Source organism: Colletotrichum fructicola (genome assembly GCF_000319635.2).
Source record: "Colletotrichum fructicola Nara gc5 chromosome Unknown KSG_Nara_v1_contig07, whole genome shotgun sequence".
NCBI classification, from domain to species: Eukaryota; Fungi; Ascomycota; class Sordariomycetes; order Glomerellales; family Glomerellaceae; genus Colletotrichum; species Colletotrichum fructicola.
In genome coordinates, this window is record NW_027094057.1 from 1,847,019 (window position 1) to 1,861,470 (window position 14,452).

General features: G+C 54.5%; 3 protein-coding genes across 3 annotated transcripts; 2 read left to right on the forward strand and 1 right to left on the reverse strand.

The window, feature by feature from the left end:
- Window positions 1-431: 431 nt before the first annotated feature.
- CGGC5_v012220 (Mannose-P-dolichol utilization defect 1 protein-like protein) lies at window positions 432-1,357 on the forward strand (the record flags this gene model as incomplete). Its single annotated transcript, XM_032027603.1, has 2 exons — window positions 432-1,028; window positions 1,091-1,357. The coding sequence occupies 2 exons, from the start codon at window positions 432-434 to the stop codon at window positions 1,355-1,357; spliced, it is 864 nt and encodes a 287-aa protein (XP_031876031.1).
- A 3,222-nt stretch (window positions 1,358-4,579) lies between these two features.
- On the reverse strand, window positions 4,580-7,352 carry CGGC5_v012221 (uncharacterized protein; the record flags this gene model as incomplete). The annotated part of the gene is made up of 3 exons (XM_032027604.1): window positions 4,580-5,079; window positions 5,282-7,262; window positions 7,326-7,352. The coding sequence occupies 3 exons, from the start codon at window positions 7,350-7,352 to the stop codon at window positions 4,580-4,582; spliced, it is 2,508 nt and encodes an 835-aa protein (XP_031876030.1).
- A 4,306-nt stretch (window positions 7,353-11,658) lies between these two features.
- Window positions 11,659-13,005, forward strand: CGGC5_v012222 (uncharacterized protein; the record flags this gene model as incomplete). The annotated part of the gene is made up of 1 exon (XM_032027605.1): window positions 11,659-13,005. One exon carries the CDS (start codon window positions 11,659-11,661, stop codon window positions 13,003-13,005), a length of 1,347 nt encoding a protein of 448 aa, XP_031876029.1.
- Window positions 13,006-14,452: the final 1,447 nt, after the last annotated feature.

Below are 14,452 nucleotides of genomic sequence, written 5' to 3' on the forward strand. Positions count from 1 at the left end.
TCAAGCTATTGCTGAATTCGGAGGTTTAACGTGGTACGCGGGGGCAACGTATCGGGAATGGGATGGTGGTCGTCGGCAGGGATGTTTGCTGTGTGTGGTGGCCGACTTGGCTTTTATTTCATGCAGTCTTTCTTCGTTCTTAGCTAGGACCTTAGCTCCCCGCAAAAATTTCCGACTGGTCCAATTGCCTGCCACCCCTTACGTCTTTTTCAGGGTTGATCAGTGACCTCAACCCTTCCGTCAACGTGTCGTGTCAGTGTGGACGTCAGCTCAACAATCTTCGCTCGTCTCCCACCTCTCTACCAGCCCGCACCTTCCCGGCGCAAACCTTCCGGCGCAAAATTTGGAATCGCCCGCGATCCTCGAACAAATCTTTTTCCAAATAACATTCACGCCACGCCGGCACAAACCCGCCCAGCCCGACCTTCACGATGGACGCCGTCCGCTCCGCCCTCCAGCCCGTAACGCACAACCTCCCCGCCCCGATCCGCGACCTCGGCGTCTCCATCATCGGCGAGCACTGCTACAAGTCTCTCCTCCTGGACATCAATGTCGAGGATGTAGACTGCATCAAGCTCGGCCTGTCCAAGGGCATCGGCCTGGGCATCGTCGGCGTCTCCAGCATCGTCAAGCTGCCGCAGATCCGCAAGCTCACCTCCTCGCAATCCGGCGAGGGCATCTCCGTGCTCTCCTACCTCCTCGAGACCGCCTCTTACCTCGTCTCCCTCGCCTACAACTACCGCAACCAGTTCCCCTTCAGCACCTACGGCGAGACGGCGCTCATCATGGGCCAGAACGTCATCATCACCGTCCTCGTGCTCAACTACACCGGCCGCGCGGGCCTAGCGGCCGTCTTCGTCACGGCCCTGGCTGTAGCGATGGGCGCGCTCTTCGCCGGAGGCCTGGTTGATATGCAGACGCTGGGATACCTCCAGGCCGGCGCGGGCGTGCTGAGCGTCGCGAGCAAGGTTCCCCAGATTCTTGCGATCTGGTCTGAGGGCGGCACCGGACAGCTCAGCGCTTTTGCTGTAAGTCTTCTCTCTTGTCTGTTGTGCAGTAAGCACAATGCTAATCAAATTCGTTCCCCCAGGTCTTCAACTACCTCCTCGGCTCCCTCTCCCGCATCTTCACCACCCTCCAGGAGGTCGACGACAAGCTCATCCTGTACAACTTCATCGCGGGCTTCCTGCTCAACGCCGTCCTCGCCTCGCAGATGGCGTACTACTGGAACGCGCCCTCCGCCAAGGCCAAAGGCAAGCAGAAGGTCCCCATCGCCGCGGCCCCTGGCATCGCTGCGCCGTCGGTTACCTCGACTGCCACGTCCAAGAAGGCTCCCACCACGCGCCGCCGTGGTTAAGCGATGAGTTCGCAGAGTTGGCATTGGGACGGTGGATGTTGGTAGATACAATGCTGTTAATATGTAATGCAGAGCACATTTCTGAAAGACATTTTGTGTGGTATACGTGATGTGTGTGTGCTTTGTGAGGCCGGCCACGTCTTGCAGTACCTCATTTGTGTGAATGCAATCCGCTTTGGGTTGAAAATCAGACGTATAAGAAGGTGTGAACATTGTAGGAGACCTCACTCATAATCGATTGACTCGAGAACCATCTCAGTAGCTTGGCAAGTAAACAACATTATTGGTCTACGACTTTTAGTCTGAAGGAAGTTTCAAGATTATCAAGCCGCCGTGTCGCGTGTGTAGTTCATCACAAGGATACTCATGCAGTATACTACAAAGATACCATATCCGGAGAACGAAACAGAAGACGGCAAAAGCAGGAAATGAGCTGAGCAATGCCTTTAAGCTTCGTTAGTCCTCGATGGAAAATCTTGCGTCGCGTGGATATCCTACGACCTAAGCATGCGTATGTTATCGCGAAGTATCAACGGTATGCCTCCAGCATTGGGTGGGAACTGGTTTAGATTGCAGTCAGGATCGCTCGAGCGGTCCTGCCTAGAGCAAACTTCAACGCCAACTACCGTTCCGACGTCGATGCTTCATTTCTGACGGCTTTCCGCCTCATCTCAGCCAGTATACAAGCAACTCCTTACAGAAAGGGATCATCACGCCAGAGATGGAGGATTGGAATTGCAGTTGTAATCTTCTTGTTCCACAGCAGTATGCGTGTGCATTTACCTTGTTTCCACGGTCCAGACGTTGGGAAAGACGAGAGGGATTCATCGTCAACGCCTTCTTTAAGTTCCGCGTCTTTGTACTCATTCGTGACACATATTATCCAGACAATCACTGCACACGAAGTAGGCGCCGAAGCTCTGTAAATGTACATGTTCGTCTTGGATGTACCCAGAAACACGAGCTTTCTTCGGCCTCGATGAAGACAAGCACTGGGTCGCCTTGTGATTTGTCTTTTGGGCACCTTAGTATTAAAGTGTTTGAGACTTGAATACCTTCAATCTCAAATCATCTCTCCCAACTTGAATTTTCAAATGTCTCGCCATAGCTTTGGAAGTGCCTCTGCTAGTATTCAAAGGAGGGCTGCAGCATCTCTCAAATAAGCCGCGACAATACACTGTCCACTCTATGGGATGGAAACTGTACTGGACACTCCCGTTCGCCTCGGGTCGTTCGAGCTGCTATTCGGCGAGCACGTGCTGCACAATAAATGTTCCATGCATCAGTTGTGTCCGTTGTCCGCCACGTCCTACTTCGAAAGAGAGGGCAATTACGCAATTTCGCAGCTCGTGATTTGGCAACAGTCGCGCTTGGTATCATGGGTTTCACTTTCAACATGAATGTGCTGCTGCGGCGTGAAGCACGCAGCTCAATCAGCTTCTACAATGTCGAAATCATACTAACGATGGAGTATATTGTCCGGCTGTGAAAATGTTGACCAGAAACCCAGTTCTTAAATACAATTCAGTGAGAATCGCATAGAGTCACAAGAGAGTACGTTTCACAAGTCGTCCATTGAAGGCCAGTAGAAGAAAAAAAAAGGTACGAGGGTTGTGAGAGGCAAGATGAACCGCCCAAGAATTCGAGCATTTCAACCAGGTGGGGGAATACACACAAGTCTTCATCAATCTTTGTAACAGCATGACAGCTTATCCTTGGGTAGGCAGGCCAGACGGATTAAAAACTGTCGTCCAGTATCGTCATCGTCAGCGTACAGATCGAATAATCTACAGATGATACATTACAGACGGCCAAGACATGCCAGAAACGTGGCCGAAGTCGGCAGGTTGGCCTTTGAGACCTCACGCAAGACCCGAGGAGGGGCAAGACCCAAGGTAGGATATGATGCTTTGAAAGCTCATTTTGCGGTGGCAAATATTGCTTCGCTACTGGCTACAGGCCACTGCCCTGGCTGAAGAACGCGCAGTATTTCAATGATTATGGCTTTGACAACAAGGCACGTATAAATTTAAAGTAGGCTTGAGACACATTCCCACTCTCTAAATCACGAGGTCCAGACGCCAATGTGCGGGGTGTTTGCCATCACTGGTTTGGAACTGCAAGAATGCTGAGTTCAGCAGCGAATGTTTGGTAATCTCTGGCGGCCGTCGCATGTCCGAATGCGGATTCCGCAGTCCGTCGTCTTTCTCATCGTATTCCACTTCGGTATTGCTGCATGCCTCCTCGCATGTGTGGGCTCAGGTCACCATTCTATTTTCGTTTACGTGGGTCTGGCAGCTCGCGACCATGCAGCAGCTCAATGAGACCGGCAGGAGCTACCGATTCAAGGTCAGGATGGCGTCAAACGGAAAGCGCAGTTGTAGCTTCAGGTTGGGCGCCTTCCCATGCGGCGTTTGATGGGTCGCCCAACGAGGCAAGAAGCAGAGCAACTACGTATGACGTAGCAGGCTCAGCAAAGCTTGCCTTTTGAGGAACGTGGGCTGCCTTATACGAGAGCCCATATTTGTGTGGCTCTAAGGGGCGCGATGGCTTTTCTGCGCCTCTGCCGATGACGCCCGCCCTGAGTTCGAGAGACTGGGAACCGCTGCGGCCATTCTCAGATGTAGATGGCGTCAAAGTGCAGGACTCGTTAGGTAGGCTAGAATTCCGCAGAGTCGTGCTGATTCAAGGTCTCGGCCCTCGCGTAGAAGCCTTCACAGCAGGAACTCCTGTCAGGTGACTTCACGGGGCGCGCCAGAGCTTGTGCTCCGCCGCGAGAACGGCAAACATCTTCTCCGGTAGCTTCACATGCAAATGCACTGGGAATCACGGAGACGAGGAACGAAAATATTGTGTGAATAGAACCGTCGATGAGTTGAGACGGGGAGGGTCAGGTGCCTCCCCTCTCCTGAACGAGGCCGTAGCCTGAAGTAACGAACCAAACCAAACCAAACCGAACCAACGACCAAAACGAAACGAGCCAGCCGAGAACCAGACCGCCGACCCAAACCCATGATAACTAGGTATGCCCGTAGGCAGGGACCCTCCTCCAACTCCAGAAATTCCATCGTCATTCTTTGACGCCGTGCGTCTTCGTCATTGTCGTCGTATCCGCCGTAACTGTGATGTATGGGTTAGTGAGGGACGACGACGAGGGACGAAGGAGTCTACTCACTTAATCCAACAAATGTTCAAAAAACAAAAAGAACGAGAGCATGTGGCTCAGTGCCGGGTGGCCGCCGTAATGATGAGTACGACGACCACCGCGATGCACCAGAGGGCGAAGCCTCCGAACATCATCATGCGCATGTTGCGCCTTTTGCCATGTGAGAGGCCAGAGCACTCTCCTTGAGTGATGGCCGCGAGCATCGAGTCGGCTCTGCACGAGGTCATGGCCCATCCCACGAAGGGGATGACGAGGGTGATGGCCATGACCCCGCGGTAGAAGAGCTTGGAGCGCCGTTGCGCGCGCTCCGAGAGCATGTTGGGGCCGGCAATGCCAGCCAGCTCCACGTCGGTGCTGATGACGCGGGCCCCCTCCCTTGTGAAGAGATGGGGGGAGCCCTCCCGCGCCCGCTGGTTGGCGAGGGCGTCGGCGGCCGCTCGGTGTGTGACGCGAGCCGCCTTGCCGCTCGCCGTGGTAGGAGCCCTCTCCTGCAAAGGAGAAGGGCGCGCGGGCAGCCCCGACGTGGGCTGGTTGCCCCAAGTGTTTTGGCAATGGGCTATTTGAAGAGAATCAGATGCTGTTTTGAGCGACGAGAAATAGAGGCGTTGTTGGAGGGAAAATTGGAAGATGGGGAAAGTTGTGGGCGGAAAGAGGAAGGAGGAAGAAGATGGAGGGATCGAAAGCCCTCGCCACAAAAGAATTTGTAGTGAAAGGGCTCAGGGCAAAGGGAGGTAGGGCACAAAAGGGCGGGTACTTACAAGAGAAGGCCTCGTGGTAGCTACCGTTCTTGGTCTGACTGAATTGTGAATGGGCAGAATCCTTGCGGTTGTCGGGACGAGAGAGACCATAGCTGCTGTCTTGAATGGAAGAATTGGGGCGCATGGTAGGTGAGACGAGGCTGCCAGACAAGGTATGATCCTCCAGGCCACTTGCGCGACGTACAGCTTGGATTCTGGATGCATCCTCTCGAGAGACTAGAGGGAAGGGGAACTTGGACTGGGAGAGGCCACTGAATGTTTCTCCTGTGTCGGTGCGAGGACGAGAGCCAGGGCGCTGCAGAGAAGGATTCAGGGAGTCCAATTCCACATCATGCCACTCCTGTTGTCGACGATTAGGAGGGATAGTGGGCTGAGGGGGTGTAGGGAAACCCAAGTTGGGGAAAGGAGACAATGGCGACGTCACGGGCTGCGTGCCTGCGGTTCTTCTCCACCAAGGGCCAGTGGCGGATAGAGCGCGACGAGCTTCGTGGGCGTTGGGATGCTGAATGAGGACCCTGTCAGAGACGTTGGCAATGCTGCTTCCAGTCATGACTCTGCCAACAGCGCCAGTGGGGAATTCGCGGTCGTCAGTGACAGTGCGCCAATCTTCTTCTCCATCAAAACCAGCTCTCTCATCTGCAGTAGAAGTCATGGCAGCCATGTTGGTGTTGTCAATAGCGCTGTAGGGTTCAGCTGCTGGCGTATTGATGTCGTCTGGGCCATGGTGCTGGGTGGCAACGGGAACCTTGACTCCAGATGAAGTGACCTTCCAGGAGGGCTGGATTGCTGGCGCATGGTAGAATCCTTGCTGCTGAGTCTTAGCTGGGTTGTTAGGCGAGTTGCGAAGATCGTGCGTGTGGGATGAACGAGTACGGTTCACAACAAGGCCGGATGAGGGTTGACTGATCCCAGTAGCGTGATGAAGAGCTTGAGACACTTCTTTCTCCGCACTGAGTCGTGTGACCTTCTCCTTGTACTTGAGCTGGAGTTCCTCAAAATCGTCATCTTCAGACTCTTGAGATGAACAACCTGAGAATGCGTGAAAGGGGTTGAGCCGGCTGGAGGACGCCGTGCCATTGTCTTGTGCGTTGAACCGACTCTCTAAGGCTTTGGAGGCTTGGCCATTATGCTTTGCCCCAGTCTTTGTCTCCACCGCTTTGGCAACAGGCTGGGGCTGGGGCTGGGGCTGGGGTATTCTGGGGGAAGCTCGGGAACAACCAGTGAAGGGATCAAGAAAAATAGGAAAGCGCGTGACATTCTGGCTAGACTGAGTGGTGTCGAAGTAGCCAAATGAGTCCTTCCACTTGGGAAGATCGTCGAAGTGAGACTGCGGATTTTGCTGGGAGCGGTCTTGGGAGCTCGTGGCAACAGGCGGAGGAAGAGTGGTGCGTGAAGCCATGATGGGAGACGACCTGGGCTCGAGCTTGACTTCGGGAACGGGCTCATCATCAGATACCTGACCCAAAGAAATAGCGTCCTTGGGATAGATGGAGGAGGAATCTTGCCAGTTGTCGAGGGCATTTCGGCTGGCGAATGGGTCATCTGCAGGGTGCGGCTGCTCTTGCTTGGCCTTGGCTTCGGGCAGAGACGAGATCGAGGTGTCGATGAAGGCGTACTCATCATCAGATGGGTAGACAGAAGAGGCGCGAGGGTCCTTGCTGATGGTCTCTCTCTTGGCTTCAACGGCAGATTGGGCGGAGTGGGTTGTAAAGTTGGTGCCATTGCCGGACTGAGTGCTGGTACTGGGAAGCTCTGTCTCCTCGGTCTTCACCTGGCTCTCTGGCTCCTGGGAATCCTTGGACCGATTGGCATCACTCAGAATCTGCTCAACTTGCTCAAGCTGCTCTTGGGTCAATCGCTGGCCGTTTCCCAGGACCGTCTCGAAGGGAAGCTTGGGAGTAGGCGGCGCAATGTTCCGGTGAGCTTCGTTGAATGAGCTGTACAAGTTGCGGTTCGGAGTGAGCGAGCGCTTGGCAGGGCGCTGCATGGCGTTAGGATCAAGCCTTTGGGATGGATAAAAATAGAAGGTGCGAAAAAGCTTTACCTCTTTGGTCTTCTGCTTGTCAGCCATTGTGGAATCGACTGGGATTGCGGCTTGTGAAGTATTGAAAACAGATCCTCAGTTCTGCCTCTCGTGAAGGGGCCAAAAAGTGCGCGATGGGGTGAAGATCGTCTCGCGCAGCAATCTCAAAGAGATGAAATGTGTGTCGGACGAAGCCTTCTGGGAGATATTGATACTGAAAAGAATGTGATCTGATCAGGAAGGGGTGCAAATCAGACTTGTGACGGGACTGCCGAAGTAAAGCTGCTTGACTCCCAAAGGACGTGCCACAAGGAGACGCGCAAGAAATTTGTGAATGGGGAAAACAAGGCCAGAAAGACTGTCGTCAAGGGATGTGAAGAGGGGAGGATTGCCAAAATTTGGTCGACAAGGTGTGGAAAGAATAAATCTCGCCCACGTTGTTGTAGATGGGAGAGGTGGTGGTGGCAGTGTGGGAGAGTGGGAGAGTGGGAAGGAAAATTTGTTGTGGGCGGAGCAAAAAGAGTTGTGTCGCGAGAAGAGAAGAGAGGGAGGTCGGCTGCCTGGCGTAGCTCCTGTCTTCAACGGAGGAAGGAGCGTCGATTTTGGACAGGTTCGAGATGTTGGCCGCGAGTGGTGATACTGGTTGCTATGGCTCAGCCCGGGACTCGCTTCTAGGACAGCGCCTCGCTTAAACACGGCCCAGGATGCCAGTCTTCTGAAAATGCCCAATAATGAGAGTTAAAAGCCTGGCGAGCTCACGGTGTGCAATCAGACCTGTTGTCCAACTGCCAGGCCATGATGGGAGGATCTATTTCAGCATACACAGCAAGTCAATTTGGACTCTTGCTGAGCCCCCAGTCCACATGAACTCCGTACCAACGTCTTGATGAATCTACGCCGCTCATTCTGGCAATTGGAAGTGCGCAACCCCATATGGATGGATGTTTCCGTTCAAGGATGGAGGCTTCTTGTGGATCAGTGTCAGTGCGGATGATGGGACCGAGGTGGGACCCAGAAGCATATTGCGACAACATCGCATCTTGATATCATGAACGATTGAGGATGGGCTCATCTAGAAAGCTGGAAGATGTCATTCAAAATGTGTGTAAGTGGTGCATATATCATCATGCGGGAGTTGGTCTACTCAGGCAATTTCGATTGGCTTGTAAGTCCATTCGCGCCAGATCCGCCAGCGGCGTCAATCACGATGTACAAAAACAGCCCAAGGCCAAAGAAATCGATGACATTGGCTCTACTGGTAAAGCTCGGACCATATAAACATGTCGGTTCTTTTGCGCGTCACAAAGCCTTGTCCACAGCTCCTTCCACTTGTTGAAGATCAGGGCTTTGACAACCTCCCACAAAGCCCGATTGGAAAAAAGGAAGAAAAAATTATCAAAAGACGAAAATAGAAACGAGATACAGCCTCATGCAGGTGGAAAGTCTGCTGTAAGGTGCACCTGCCTTATTATTCTCAAGGTTTTGAGGCGTTGCCGCCTCACAACGCTGTTGAGGCCATCTCCATCTCGACAATTTTTGGGGAAGGAACGACATGTCGTTGGAAAGAGCACGCACACCAACCTCCTCCTGGTTAGTCAGCGGGGTCTAGACCCAAGGAGGCTAGTCCAGGCTCATCATTCGCGATAAGAGCACCCCCTGGTCGATGGACCCTGTCATCCTTCCACCTCTTGACATGGCAGGACCCTGGACCATCTTCTGGCTCGTTTTCCTCATCCGTGTGTCGGCTCCTACGTCCCGGATTCACTCTCAGCATCGCCCTATCTTGGCAGCCATGAAGTTATCCGCACTTGCGACGATAGTGGTCACGAAGCGCATTCAGGGTCCATCAGGGTCCCGTCCAGCCTGATGGTGTCTCGGTAGCGCCCATCCCGGGCCACTTTTCCATTCCCATCTCCCTTCCTCCAGATCGTTGAAGCTTCAGCTGCTTTGGCAAGCGAAGCAACGGTCGTGAGACTAGTCAATCACTACCAACCGAGATCAACATTTGAGGCTTGTAATCCATCACATTCAGCTTGGCAAAGTCATCGTACAAGCCTAGGAATTAGACAATCGACACTGCTAGCTCGTTGCCGATCCACGACACACGAAACATTACTCTCAATCGTGATGGATCTCGGCACGGCAGCATCGCACGACGAACTCCAATTCCCCCTCATCTACCGAGAGGGGAAGTCGGGATACAGGCATCGATGGTTTCCTTCCCAAGACTCGGAGAAGCTGGCGCATTAAAGAGTCAAGCAGATAGAGTTCGGCCTGCCCGCAGTCCGTGCTCACAGGTCTCGTCCGAGCCTAAGGGACCGAAGAATGACAGACGCAAGCACTCAATGCGTTGCGGGCCTCGAAAGACAGCTCTCCGGGCAGCTGGGAATACTTTCTTCGGTTCGACGTGGGCTCAACCCAGAAACACCAGTCACCAGCTGGGGGCGAGCAGGCAAGATCCTGAATGGCATCCCGCCGAGACAGCAAAGATCAGCGGTGTCTAGGAAGGATGGGACCCATACCTGGCGAAGACAGGGCGAAGAGCATTGTTTCGTCAGCGAGTGTCACCAATGCAGCGAGCATCAAAATGCCTCTGTCAATCGACAGGTCCCGTTCGTGGATATTCGCAGTCCCATGTGCATCAACAGCATTAACAACAAACGTTCCGAGATACCACATGCATTGCAAGCACACCGCATCGTATCGCATCGCATGGCGGCGCAGTGCAACAACGACCGGACGTGTGTCTCGCCTGCCCTGTACTCGACGGGTTGTAGGAGTCAGCTTCCTGGTCGACTTCGTCGTCTGTTTGGCTCTGCGTCGGAGGATGCTCCGTGGGTCTTTGTGGCCGAGTCGTCATGGACAAGCGTACGGATAGGCAGCACGAGCGAGCGAGCGGACGGCGGACCAGGGTGGGATGCGAAAGAGTGAGAGTGGTGTTGGCTTCCAACTTCTGTTGTTGGCAATCCAATCTCCAAAATATTGGAAGCCTTGAAAAAAGGAGGCGACCACAGACGACGACGATGTGCACGGGTGAGGCAACCAATGAGAGGTCGAGTCCGGGGTCGCGCAGCCAATGATGGGCGGCAAAAGTCCAGCCCCCCCGTTGCCGAACCCAACCAGATCTGTTGGACACGGCCGACCCTCGCCTCCCGCCCACCACTACGCCTCCAGTTTCCAGTTTCCAGTGTTGTTCCCCCCACCGCCCCAGCGGGTGTGCGTCCTTGCCATCCATCCCTCGCGCTGCAGCAGTGCAGGTGCTGCTGTGTTGCCGTCGCCGTCGCCGTCGCCGCGGTCGCTCGAATGCCTCGACCTGACCTGGACTCTTCCGCCCGCGCTCTGCACTGCATCCGGCGAGCCATCGATTTCGGGTGGACTCGTGATCTCGAGATTCCTGTGCGGCCACGAGGTCTGGAAGGGCTGTCTGGCTGACGGACTGCATATATGTGAGACGGCGTCGAGCACCACGTCTCCTGCGTCATCAACATCAGCAGCATGAGCTGTGTCTTGCTTGCAGGGAGGGCGGCTCAGGGCAATTGAGATTGAGGCGTGCAATGGCAGCCTTCGAGGCTTGCAAGGTTGGCAGCTCTGGGAGGGTAGGTTCGTCGAGCTCCAACACCAAGACGGCTCTGACGACGCCACGTTCCTTGCACCGGTCGGTGGATGGCAGCGATGGACCTCGCACTAAATCTGCGATGCGCAACGCCGCACACGCATATCCGCCTTAGCTCCTGCACACCGCTCGTACGACGGTCGTCTGCCATCCACCCAACCTATCGAAACCGCAAACGACCCCCAAAACCTCGTCCCGCTGGTTGGGATTCTGCATTGGAGCGCCAGCCAAGGGGGCCTAGACGGCCCATGCTACGCTGTGCGGCCCTGAGCTGGGTCTCTCCATGCATCTGTTGTTCGCCCAGAGAAGACGCTCTCTGGCTCTCTGGCAGGAATTCCCATCACTCCCCCATTCGCCTCACTACCCTACTCGAAACCGTTGTCTTTGTTTCGTTTCTCTGGCATGGGCTTCCCGACTTATCCATTCCTCGTTAGTTGCCGTACCCAGCCATTGGACGGACGCCGTCGTCCGTCACCCTTCTCCACTGGCATGCTCAATGCGATTTCCGGGCGCACATGACTCCAGGGTGCGAAGCCGCCCGTATTTCACTTTCAACCCCCCGGCTTGCCAACCCTTCTCCTACCCCGATCCTCCGAGATTTGCCCTTTCCCATCCATTTTCACCTTTTCACACCCATCTGCAACTCTCCAGACATGTTCAATGGCGTTTTGGGTGGTAGGAGGGGAGGCAAGGCCACTGTCCCAGGGCGAGGACAATGCCCTGAGTCCCGACCTGTACATTATGGGTGGCAAACGACGGATCGGTCATCTTGATGAAGACGATTTCTACGACACCTACGACCACCAGGACGCATTTCCTCAGCCAAAGAGGCCGAGATTATCACATCTCATTCCCGACTCGGACCCCGGCTGTACACCACCACCACCACGCGGCTCTGTTCCCGTGCAAAACCTGTCTTTTCTGGTTATCCGAGAGCAAACATCGCCGACACCGCCCACGCCCGAATGTGCGGAACCCGATGTCAGCCCATCAGCCATGGAAAGGACCGCATCAGGTTTATCAATCTCATCCGACACCAGCATTTATAACCTCGCCGAAGATGAGGACTCGAAACTTCTGGACGATGATGCTGCCGCCCGAATGGTGGAGGATCGATTGCACCTCAACCGGCGCCGAGCGAAAGACACGCAGCGGGAGAGGATTTTGAGGTCGCTCATTCAACCACGGTCACGCCACGCCGAGTTCTCCATCGACAACGCCGCGTTGGAGAGTATCTTCTCTGCGGCAAATGAGATTTTCTTTCACAACTGTCTTTCTCAGCGAGTCACCTGGGATTGGTCTCATGCGTCCAGCGCCCAGTACAAGGACCACATCATCGGCACCACAGCTCTTCGACGTTCCAAGATGGGAGGATTTGAGACCCTCATTGTGCTATCGAACCCAATCTTGAAAGATAAGAAGTACAATCGACGGCTTCTCATCTCAACGTTTTTACACGAACTTATTCACAGCTACCTATTCATCAAGTGCGGCATCAAGGCTCGTCACTGCGGTGGACACACGCCAGGATTTCGGAGAATCGCAGAGCTCATCGATATCTGGGCTGGGTCGGACAACCTGCACCTCCGCGACATGGAAGCTGACCTAGAGCACTTCCGTGAGGACGAAGGTCGCTCCTGCGGTCACGGGCCGACATTTCCTGAGGCGTCTCCTCGGGCCATCTTCCACAGCTCTCAGGAGTACCTTTCGCCTCATCAGCACATTTACTACGAGCACCGATCCTACGAACATGACAGACCACGCCCCCACCACCAGGATCGTTGGGATTTTTGCATCAATGACCACCCAGAATACTTTCCTGTCAGTCGGGGTAGTAGTCCCACATCGACGATCCCGACCACGACTGAGGGGGAATTTGAAGAAGTGGAGCCGTTGGAGGAAGGCGAGATCCGCGAGACACGTGGACGACTCTACTTCCCCGACGACTACGCCTCTAGCAGACACTCATCTGCTCACCACGAACGACATTATGACTCACACGACGGGCGATGGGCCCGTCCCGATGACCGACGAGGGCTGGTCTTAAGCTACGACAGCAGCCCCAGCTCCATCATCACCATACGTTAGGGGATGCCGGAATGCATCAGCGGCATCGCCAGTCATTGTATATTTACTTTCATTTGTTTCGCGGGTCGGCACAATGGCGCGTCAAGTTTGAAAAGCATATTAGCATGGCGACGGTGTTATCAATGGTTTTGGCGGCGGCGGCGGTCCTCCATGCGGAATCTACCAGGTGCATCTTTTCGGCTCAACATACGGACGGACTACTACTTTGTAATCCCTTTCCCATCATCTTAGACTCTTCTTCCCTGGCCTGGCCAGGCTTTCTACATATCATATCATCAATTCTAAACCAAAGCAGTACACACCACTGCTTTCCCTCGTCCCTCCTTCCCAGCACATAACCATGTTTCTTTCACCATGCTACGCGGGACGCGCAGAACTTCCCAAACCCATCAAGACTACCCCGCGGCACTGACTGCGGTCGGAATTTGAGTCCTAGGAATGAGCCCAGGCACCTTCTTTGACCCTTCCTACACAACCATATGGGAAGGAAGGAACGTGCCCAACGCTGCGACATCTGGCAGCTGCGCCAGACGCACCCAAGCGCGTCAAGGTGCAAGAAACAAAACTTACAAAACGGACCTGTCACCACATCACTTCAAACTCGAACAATTGCCAAACATCATTTCGACCGTTGCAGCAATTTTAAGATGGCAGAATCACAGAAGAGATCGAGAAATTCGCCACCGCGCTGCCAACACTCCTCCTTGATATTCCGAAAGAACGATCACCTGGTACAGACGCAGTCACACAACATAAACGACGTCGCAATAACGTTAGCCGAGAGCATCGCCGGACAAGTGCAATGGACCGCCCGCGAGAAACCGTTGAGAGATACCGTCGCCCGCATTCTATCAAAACAAGGACCCGACAAAAGCCCGAAAATCGTTTCAGCCAGCACGATTTTTACCCTCATGAAATTGATCGATGAGCTCTGCTTTCCCGGCCTGCTCTTCCCCACAACCCACCTGAACCACGCCTCGCATCCGGTGCTTCTCGAAATCGGACAATGGCGGGGTCGCGTGGGGTGGACTCAGGCTCTCCGGACTAAGCCTGGACTACGCAACACCAGTCCGAGCCCGAGCGTCTCCATCCGTTTGAGCACGGTCCGCCACCATGCGGACGGCAAGACGGAGGCGCTTTCGCTCCGAGAAGTCATCCAAATCGCGATCCACGAAATGGTCCACGCCTACCTGATACTCCTTTCCTGTCGACAGAAACAGTGCGGAACAGACTTTGAGACGATGCATCGGGATTTGGATGGAAGCGGGCATGGCCTCGCCTTCGTGGCGATACTGAAGGCAGTTCTGGGACAAGTGCAAAGTTGGGCACCGCAGTTGAAGGATTTCGGGATGACAGACGAGGCGATTGACCCATACGAAGATTTCAGTGTGAAGTTGTGGAAGAGGGGGGAAGGTATCGCGGCAAGGAGCAATGGCCAGAAGGTCTG